The sequence below is a fragment of the Pinus tabuliformis genome, chromosome 2_2 (assembly GCF_031772625.1).
Source record: "Pinus tabuliformis cultivar Carrire ecotype Pingquan chromosome 2_2, CPIR1, whole genome shotgun sequence".
Lineage (NCBI taxonomy): Eukaryota > Viridiplantae > Streptophyta > Pinopsida > Pinales > Pinaceae > Pinus > Pinus tabuliformis.
In genome coordinates, this window is record NC_142300.1 from 598116017 (window position 1) to 598127065 (window position 11049).

At 36.4% G+C, this 11049-nt stretch overlaps 1 protein-coding gene across 4 annotated transcripts in view; it reads right to left on the reverse strand.

Annotated features, from left to right (window-relative positions):
* Positions 1-10817, reverse strand: part of LOC149194068 (protein BOLA2-like) — a 297602-nt gene extending 286785 nt beyond the window's left edge. For all 4 annotated transcript variants that reach the window (XR_016254494.1, XR_016254497.1, XM_089404999.1 and 1 more), the window contains exon 1: positions 10384-10817. Coding sequence is in view for 2 of the 4 variants with exons in the window: in XM_089404999.1 (XP_089261125.1) it covers positions 10384-10593 (210 nt within the window). In the remaining 2 variants the exon portion in view is untranslated. The remainder of the gene's footprint in view (positions 1-10383) is intronic.
* Between the last annotated feature and the right edge of the window lie 232 nt (positions 10818-11049).

Sequence of the window (11049 nt, forward strand, 5' to 3'; positions counted from 1 at the left end):
GACACAACATTCATATTTTCACTTGGGAAGAAACAATGGAGGATTTGGTAATCATCTGGCATCTGATTCTCTTTGAGGATGTGTAGGGAATTCAAGAAAAGAGTAGGCAAGAGGACTGATATTCTTTGAGGGTTGGGAACCCAAGATAAGAATAGTCCTAGAAGGTTATACTCAGTGAACACTCGGGTGGGTATGTACCTTGAGAGACAATGATGAAGGTTTTTATAGTCACTAGTCTCACTAACATTGTGCTTTAATATATTGAGAGATAGAGCTTTCAGTTAAGGCCTTGCTGTGGAAACAACGTTGGTTACTATGATTCTATAACCGATGGATTGCTAATCCGATTTCTCTTATGTGAATTCTTCAGATTGAAAATGTCCAAACACCTTGTAATGATTTATGAATACCTCCCTAGTTAAGAGGGAGTGTTGAAAAAAGTGTAACTAAGTTCGGTCTTCATAAATGTAATCTTGATCTTTGTACTTGTAAATGAAAATAATTATTATTTTTGAAAATTGTAAAAATGAGTTTCTTGCTCATTACATAGGTCAAGCACATGTTTGAGTTCTTCTAGGAAAGTCAAAGAGTCAATGTAACTATTGAAGACCATGTGGGCATGTTACACTATGTAAACATATGTATTAGAGTCAAATAAATATGTTTAGGATGTTCCTCCAAAGAAAATACAAGTCTCCTCTTCAAGTCGGCTCAAAGAAATGAATTTTGGTGCACTTAAAGTCAAGTCGGCCTCACTAGCTCAAGCTAACCCAAAAGGAGACACAGAATCCTATATATAGGGCAGTTCGACCTCACCATTAGACCATCAATCATCTTTGAAATCAGCGAAGAAGGAAGGACGAGAAAGAGGTGCGAAAAAGGGGTATAAAGGTGATTCGAGGGCAGTGAAGAAGAATCAAGAGAAATCAAGTTTGGGAGGGTTGTTTTAGGGCCTAATTCTATCATACGCGCAAAGAAAGGAGGGTAGTTCTGTAGTCACATCAGATCCAAAAGTGCAACAACATAATCAAGTTTTATTGGGCTAATAACCTACTGCTAATAAATCCCCCATCTCTAGCGAAAAAGAGGACACCTACAGAGAAGGAAGGAGGCAAGTAAAAGGGCTCATTTCAAGAGTTAGATCAACCACACGTGCGAAGAATTCAGATCTGTAGTAAGGTAAGAGGATAAGCCTCTTAACTTGGAAATATCTCTCAAGGAAGGTCTCATTCTCTAGCCTAAGTGTCAAGGAAAGGGAAGATTGCCAAGTGAAGTAGAGAAGGAAAGGAAGACTCCAAAGGAGAGGTCTCTAAGGAGACATGTTTCTCCAGTTACCGGAAAAGAGCTTTCAGTTGCCAGAAGAAGTGTGAAGCAAGAAATCCAGGTGAAAAGCAGAAGATGGCATTGATTGAAGGACAAAAGGAAGAAAGGTTGTGTCTTGTGCTTGGAGGATCTACTGGTCAAGGGTCTAGGGTTTGGAATTTGTCAATTGAAGCTTCAATAAGAGAAATTTACAAAAGGGTTTTCCTCTCTAGGAGAGAGAAGTTTTGCCCTGGTGGAGAGCCAACATCTTGTGTTGTCTCTTTTTTTTTGGTAATTGTATGATGAAGTAAGAGAAAACACTCTAATAATAATAAGATAAGATTGTGCTAATTAGTAAAAGTAAAAAGTACCTCACAAATAGTTATCATCGTCAGAAGAATCTCATCGTACCTAGATGCCATAGATTCTTCAACAATATGATATATATGTAAGTAGCAGTTCAAACCCAATAAAAGAAAGTGGGAGCACAACATCACACAAGGTAAATCCTACAACGAGGTTGCAACTCGAGCTATTTTTCCTTTTGGTGTTATGTTGGTCAAATTACTCTTATGGGGAGTTTGTTGGGTTTGATATCCCGTGAAAAAGAATTTGAAGCTCTTATTATGTAATGTTAGTGGGTAGACCTTCCCTAACATAAAATCGGTGGTTTAGAATCTTTTGTGCAAGCATAAGTTGGATGTTTGTTTGTGGCAAGAGTTGACACCTCTGCTTTGACCTGAGATGTTTAATAAATCTGTGGTGGAAAGGTAACTTTTTGGTTCAAAATCATTTCCTAGGAGCCTAGAACTATATCAGGGTGGTCTATTAGAGTGTGCTTTAGAAAGTGAGAAACAATAATGTTTTTCGAAGATCCTATTTTTTTCTAAAGTTAAGTTTCAGGGTTTCATAAGGAGTTATCCTTCATGCTTTAGACCAAATCTGTTATGTTGCAATAGAATGCAACTCAATTCGACCCTAAGTGTCATTTTGAACTCATCCATAGAGAGTATGAGATGCATCCACAACATTTTCTACTTGAGAGGAAGTAGGGTTAAGATTAGGATTAGGGTCAAGTGGCAAGGTAAAGAAAAGGGAGCAAACAAACACGTGCGCTTTCTCCCAATCCAGTAGAGAGTAATTGAAGATGTGTCTGTGACATGGACTTGCCATTCCATATACAACTATGTCAAACACAAGCCATACATCAAGTATAACTCTTTGTTTGTCACATAGATTCACAAGAGGAACATCAAAAATATTTTCATGATTATCACACTCCTTTGTAAATCGATCAACTTAATAAAAAATTTATTGGAAAAAACAGAATTAACATTGACTTGAATAGGTGAAAAGGAGTTGACAGAATTAACATTGATTTGAATAGGCGAAAATGAGTTGTCTATAGTGTGATTTTTTGGATTTTCTGGTGCAGGAATCCAATGGAAAAATTTGAGGTGAAATCTTGATTTGTGTTATTTAAACTAGTTTTTTTATTGTTATTCAACACCCTGAAAATTTTCTAGGGCACTTCAATTGTGCATATATGGATTCAACACCCTGAAAAATCTCTAAGGCACTTCGATTGTGCAAGGGTTACCCATCAAGCTTGTGATTTATTGTTTAATAAATTCCTGTCAAGTTTTCCAGAAATTAGACTGAAAAACTGACGCAAGCCTAGAGCCTAGCCTGCAATACCCAGGATTTCCATTAATTTGTTCATGACAAATTACATCTCAGTAAATGCCCAACTTAAACAAAAAAACTCATTCACCGGCATATTCATTCTTTGAATCCTTCATAGCAAACCAAATGATAATGTGAGTTCAAATCTCTCTACACATAAATTCATTTTGAAGTCTTAAGTGAAGACTTTAATTAGAACTCCATTAAGTTAACCTCTTGACCAAATCTTATCTCCTCTTAACTCAACATTTAGGTGCGCCCTTAAAACTCCCCAGTTTAAATATAATTATCAATTAACACATTGTCATGACAACTTTAATGTCAATGACACATACATGACTTACCCATGCAATCAGCGCTCCTTTCTTCTATTTGCCATTCAACTTGCGCTCCTACAGTTCAATTCCAGTAATTCGATTTCATTTCAATAGTGGCTTGGAATACCAACATTGTTTACTCACCATGTATCTCAGCATCTGCACCTCAGTAATGATTATGGAATTGCTATTTCTCTCCACAGTTATCCACACAGTTATTAAAACCGGTTCTAATTGCATTCCAATGAATAAACAGAGTTTCAGGAATACAGTCCTGTGTTCTCTTACCTTTGATTACAAATTGAGACTTTCAATTATCCATACAATCTTTACACAGCGTTCCATTCAAACATTTCTGACATCTATGTGGCGATTGTTCTATTATTTAAGCCAGAACTTCTCCATACATGAAACTCAATGATTCATAAGTCGATATCACTTGTTTATTCACAACGCTGCGCCACTTATACATACCAGTGATAAAAAATACCAACGCTCCCAATTCATTTACAATCGGAATTTACTTTGATGACAATCTGAACCATGGAATTTAACTTACCTTCCATTCAGCTGATAACGCATTCAATTCCATTCGACTCATATTCACACATTGACCTTTGGATCATCTTCATTGCCACTCCCTGGTTCTGCAAATTTCCGCCGGATCAATTGTATTTCCACCATACATTTGATTCACAACTTCTGGATTTAACTACAGGCTTTCATACAATTTCAATCCATCAAGCACCACAGTGTAAATGAATTCAAAACTGGATTTTATTGATGTTTCTATTGCGCTGTTATAACCAGTAACTGTGGATTGTTTTAATCGATCTCAACTATCCCAATTCACCAAGTTCAATGCAGATTCAACGTTTTAGAAAACAACGCTGCTCATACCTGTATTAATTTTCCAGCAACAAAACTCTGCGTCCATTACTCGGCGTCCAGATTCGGAATCGCTCTCGTTTCGAAATTAATCCACTGCATTAACTAACAGCGTTAACCTTTTGTACAATTGCATATAGAAATCGAGCCAATTTAAATCTTGTCTCCTCCGCCTGCATATTGTGTATCGATTGCACAATATCGACTTACCAAACTGTTCAACGATTCAGTGCCATCCGAATATTTATCGAACTTCAATAATGTCTACTGAAACGTTTAAACATACTCGATCTCAATTTCCAAGTCTCGGCTGTATTGCAGTCGGCTTCACCAAAATTTCAATCATTATATCAAGATTTACTCAAAGCTATAAAATACTAGTCTGGCACCTTATTGCATTCGGATTGTACAACATTATAGACATTTGATTGCAGTCAATTGAAAACAGAACCATATATTTTAACAATTCACAAGAATTCAAACACCCCTTTTTATGTCATGAACGTATGAACTCAATTCATCCATGTTTTATACAGGCATTTTCTTTTTCAGGATCGCTTCATTCTGATACTAAATTGCCCCATAAATTCCACACAACTCAATTATGGAATATAAACTTCAGAAATTAAATTCGGCATTAATAAACAGTACTTACAATACAACTCCCTTCTTTGGCCGGATTTTTCATTCCATTGGCCCTTTACAATTTGCCAAAAGCTCACATACAGAGCTCTCTACACACTCTCCAACTATCTCAATGTTTTTTTTCTCTCAAACCCCCTCTTATTTATACAATTAAAAAAATCATTTAATTAAATGCTCAATCCCTTCAATTCCTCAACAAACCCCTAAATCTCTCAACATCCCTAAAGGATAGATCTTTATCCCTAAAATCTTTCAGCTAATTAAATTCCCTCATATCCTTTAAATAAAAAGATATTTACAAAAATCCTCACCTTCTCCTATTTTATGCAAATTAATTAATAAAATATTAAAAATCATCACACCCCCTTTTAACATATTTACAAAATAAAAAAAACCCTTGATGCTCCTGCATCAGACTCCCCATGTAAGAAAATTCATGACCACCTGGTCATAAGTCTGGATATCTCCTCCTGGATCCCAAATTTTATTTTGTAATCTTCCCATGCTTGTCGATTGCTTTACTACTGTTGTCATCTGCTGTTGTCTTCCAGGTTTCCATATTTTGTGTTGTAATACTCCACTTGCTCTACTCTTGTAATCTTTCACTGTCATTCTCTTGTTGTTGCTCCTTTTCTTTCTTTCGGCTGTCTTTCTCTGGGATGTTTTTATCATTAACCTCCTTATCAACTCTTTTTCTCTGTCCAGTATGTCCTCTGTCTGCTAATTGTTTCCATCTCTTGATTGCTGAACTCTCATTCTTACTTGTTCTTCACTTGTTTTGATCACCTTTTCTGCTGCTGCTACTATAAATGTTGCCTCACATGTTGCTCTAGCTGTCACTATGAATGTTGCGGCCTCCCAAACTTCCTTTCCCTCTGCAACATTCCTTTGCTCATCATCTGCAATTTCTTTTATGACAACTGCTTTGTCATCCTTCTTATCCTGGACATTCATCCTCTGTTCTTCCAATTTCCTCCTTTGAAAGTCCAATTCTCTATATAACTCAATGATTTTACTTGGAGTGGACTTTGGAAATTTTACACGATCTTCTATTTCCTCACATGCCCTTTCTTCTCCTAAATCTTCCTTAACATCCTTCAGTAGATGTTCTTCCTCTTCTTCCAAACCTGCAATCACACACAAATCATTAGTTTTAAAATCACAAGACCTTACGGTCTTGTTTGATGCTTCAGTCATCAAATCTTTGGGCTGCTTTGAATCATTCATATGATTCAACTCCTCTAGCTCTTCATCACTTTCAAAAAGTAATGGTCCACTCTCTGGGTAACATATCGAAACTTCAACATCTTCTTCAGCATCTTCCTTTTGTTGTAGCTCAACTGTTTCGAGCTTCTCTATTCTCTGTCTGGCATCAATAACCTGTTCAAGTTCCCTTAGTTCCTTTATCATTTGCATATTTACTTGATGATTCCACTTCTCTTGTAGCCTCTGCCATTTCAACTTCTTCCTCATGACATAACCATGCTTCTGGTCTTCCTCATTTCTTTGCAACATCTCCATTAACACCTCAAGCTGAACTGCTATCTCAGCCTTCTCCCTTTCATATTCCTCTTTGCTTAACTGTCTCTGTATGCCAACTGCCTTGGCGCCCTTCTCCTTTTGTCCTCTGCTGTGATTTATTTCAGAACCTTTGTTACGACTGTCACTAGTCATCATCCTTTCCATCTCTATGAGTTCCTTACTCACTTTTCTATGAGTTGCACTAAAGCCTCTTCAGCAGCAAGTCCTGTCCTGCCGCCACTTACCTCACCAAGCTCTCCTCACTCAGTCTTTTGGCAAGCAATTGGTTCTATCTCTGGAACCTCCTTTGAGCACTTCTCTTTGCTCTTCCCGGGCTTCAACTCATCTGCCTGTTCTAAGAACACAACTGTCCTCCTTATCCAATCTCTATTGGATTTCCTCAAGGTTCTGCCACCTCTATGTTTCACCTAGAAACTTTCACCAGCTTCCTTTATCTGTTAGCAATTGCCTTTTGGGAGTTGCAATAATATTTCAATGCAAAGACTACAATATTTTATTCTTCAAAAACATATCATCTTACCTCCAAGATCTCGCCTGATCTTGTCCTCCCATTCATCTGCACTTCATTTACCTTCAAAATCTCATCACTCCTGCAAATCTGTTCCAACAAATCTTTATGCTTCCTCTGCATAAATTCTCGATATTCAACCACTGTCAATCAGATTTTAAAATCTGATTCTCTCTTCCAATCTTCTGGCTTGATCTGGCAAACTTTAGCTGTCAGCAACAATTTCTTATTTGCTGAATTTCTTCTTTGCTGCAACCATCAATCCTCATTCCATTTCTTTGTCAGTAAAACTCAAATCAAAATTAACCAAACACAATACCTGCACGATCCAAGTGAATTTCCATTCCCCAACATCGCTGTGGATTCTTTCTGTCTCTACAATCTCTGCTTAATTCTGCTTTCCCTGCCTCTAAGAACTTAATTGTTCTTCTTCATTCTCCCAACTGTACTCTGGTTGCTTGACTTTCAGATTAGAATCTGATCTCCTTTACCTACATTCTGTTCACTTGCAATTATATATGCTGCATATCAGATTTAAAATCTGATCTTCATTATTCATCACACATTCACAAATACATTTCAGTTCAACAAACCTTCTTGTCCACATCAGAAAATAAACATTTTTTAATTCAACAAAGCCAAGCTCTGATACCAAAATTGACGCAAGCCTAGAGCCTAGCCTGCAATACCCAGGATTTCCATTAATTTGTTCATGACAAATTACATCTCAGTAAATGCCCAACTTAAACAAAAAAACTCATTCACCGGCATATTCATTCTTTGAATCCTTCATAGCAAACCAAATGATAATGTGAGTTCAAATCTCTCTACACATAAATTCATTTTGAAGTCTTAAGTGAAGACTTTAATTAGAACTCCATTAAGTTAACCTCTTGACCAAAGCTTATCTCCTCTTAACTCAACATTTAGGTGCGCCCTTAAAACTCTCCAGTTTAAATATAATTATCAATTAACACATAGTCATGACAATTTTAATGTCAATGACACATACATGACTTACCCATGCAATCAGCGCTCCTTTCTTCTATTTGCCATTCAACCTGCGCTCCTACAGTTCAATTCCAGTAATTCGATTTCATTTCAATAGTGGCCTGGAATACCAACATTGTTTACTCACCATGTATCTCAGTATCTGCACCTTAGTAATGATTATGGAATTGCTATTTCTCCCCACAGTTATCCACACAGTTATTAAAACCGGTTCTAATTGCATTCCAATGAATAAACAGAGTTTCAGGAATACAGTCCTGTGTTCTCTTACCTTTGATTACAAATTGAGACTTTCAATTATCCATACAATCTTTACACAGCGTTCCATTCAAACATTTCTGACATCTATGTGGCGACTGTTCTATTATTTAAGCCAGAACTTCTCCATACATGAAACTCAATGATTCATAAGTCGATATCACTTGTTTATTCACAACACTGCGCCACTTATACATACCAGTGATAAAAAATACCAACGCTCCCAATTCATTTACAATCGGAATTTACTTTGATGACAATCTGAACCATGGAATTTAACTTACCTTCCATTCAGCTGATAACGCATTCAATTCCATTCGACTCATATTCACACATTGACCTTTGGATCATCTTCATTGCCACTCCCTGGTTCTGCAAATTTCCGTCGGATCAATCGTATTTCCACCATACATTTGATTCACAACTTCTGGATTTAACTACAGGCTTTCATACAATTTCAATCCATCAAGCACCACAGTGTAAATGAATTCAAAACTGGATTTTATTGATGTTTCTATTGCGCTGTTATAACCAGTAACTGTGGATTGTTTTAATCGATCTCAACTATCCCAATTCACCAAGTTCAATGCAGATTCAACGTTTTAGAAAACAACGCTGCTCATACCTGTATTAATTTTCCAGCAACAAAACTCTGCGTCCATTACTCGGCGTCCAGATTCGGAATCACTCTCGTTTCGAAATTAATCCACTGCATTAACTAACAACGTTAACCTTTTGTACAATTGCATATAGAAATCGAGCCAATTTAAATCTTGTCTCCTCCGCCTGCATATTTTGTATCGATTGCACAATATCGACTTACCAAACTATTCAACGATTCAGTGCCATCCGAATATTTATCGAACTTCAATAATGTCTACTGAAACGTTTAAACATACTCGATCTCAATTTCCAAGTCTCGGCTGTATTGCAGTCGGCTTCACCAAAATTTCAATCATTATATCAAGATTTACTCAAAGCTATAAAATATTAGTCTGACACCTTATTGCATTCGGATTGTACAGCATTATAGACATTTGATTGCAGTCAATTGAAAATAGAACCATATATTTTAACAATTCACAAGAATTCAAACACCCCTTTTTATGTCATGAACGTATGAACTCAATTCATCCATGTTTTATACAGGCATTTTCTTTTTCAGGATCGCTTCATTCTGATACTAGATTGCCCCATAAATTCCACACAACTCAATTATGGAATATAAACTTCAGAAATTAAATTCGGCATTAATAAACAGTACTTACAATACAACTCCCTTCTTTGGCCGGATTTTTCTTTCCATTGGCCCTTTACAATTTGCCAAAAGCTCACATACAGAGCTCTCTACACACTCTCCAACTATCTCAATGTTTTTTTTTCTCTCAAACCCCCTCTTATTTATACAATTAAAAAATCATTTAATTAAATGCTCAATCCCTTCAATTCCTCAACAAACCCCTAAATCTCTCAACATCCCTAAAGGATAGATCTTTATCCCTAAAATCTTTCAGCTAATTAAATTCCCTCATATCCTTTAAATAAAAAGATATTTACAAAAATCCTCACCTTCTCCTATTTTATGCAAATTAATTAATAAAATATTAAAAATCATCACACCCCCTTTTAACATATTTACAAAATAAAAAAAACCCTTGATGCTCCTGCATCAAAAACCCACAAAAAAAGCTTCCAAAAAATCTTACTAAAAACAACTCTAGGTGAAAATACCTTTTCTGTTGATTTGAATAGGCTAAAATTATTTTTTAGCTCACTTGAATAGGCTAAAATAGTAAAATACCTTTTTCCCTGATTTGAAGAGACTAAAATACCTCTTCTTCTCCAAGTCCTAATATTTTCATTGTATAGTTTTAAAGACTTACCAAATACAAAACATCAATGCAGACATCACCAGCCTCTACACCCTAAATAGTCACCAGCAGACCATTGTTGGCAAGATCCCTAGTGTTCTTGCTCTTGACAAAAACAAATTTTCAAAATTGTTGAAATTTACCAAAAGCATTCAATCTAATACGTTGTCTATTATTTTTATCATTATAGCATTTGAGATATAATGATGTGTAACATTGATTTTTTTAAATCATATCTAGAATTCTGAAAGATATAAAGCTGCGAATAATTTATTTTGTTGGGTTCTTTCGTAATGTTTAACACTTACTAAAACTAATAGCATGTACATAATTGCATTCACTGTAGCAAACATACCTTATGTGCTGAGAAAAGAATGTATAGTGCCCCTGCAACCAAGCCTGCATTGTCGATGCTATCAACAATATCCATTTGTGGCTCTAATGTTTCGTTTGAGTAAACTATTGGCAGCGATGATGTGGGTACCAAAAATCCAGGCCGGATCGGCCATGTGAATGGGATTTCTGAGAAGTGGGCTGTCCCACCAAGCTGTGGCTCAGTGGGCATGGGATTTAATGGAGCAGTAGAGGGCCTAAGTGGGGAGCCAAAAACAGGGTCACCAGGCGGTGTATTGAATTGCACTGGGCTATTGGTTATGTTGTTCTACTTGTAGAGCATAGGGACGCTGGTGATGTCAGGGTAATGTGATCCGTGCAGAGACTTGGCACTATTACTAGGCTTTGTAGATCCATTGAGGATTTGAGGGGCTTCCTACTGCATTTTTCCCATCTCATGTTGGTATCTCACGTTAATACAAGTAACATTAATGATGAAGGTAATGGTACTGCTGCTAATGACCATGACCGATCATGAAACAATGGGTCAATCTTGCCCCATACATCGAATTTTAGCTTTTATTTTTTTCACTTAGTGAGTTTAAATTAGTGTGAATGAATGAATGAAATTTTGGCATCCATGAGACTAGCTATAATATATGGAACCACTAGTTTCTCTGTTTTTTGC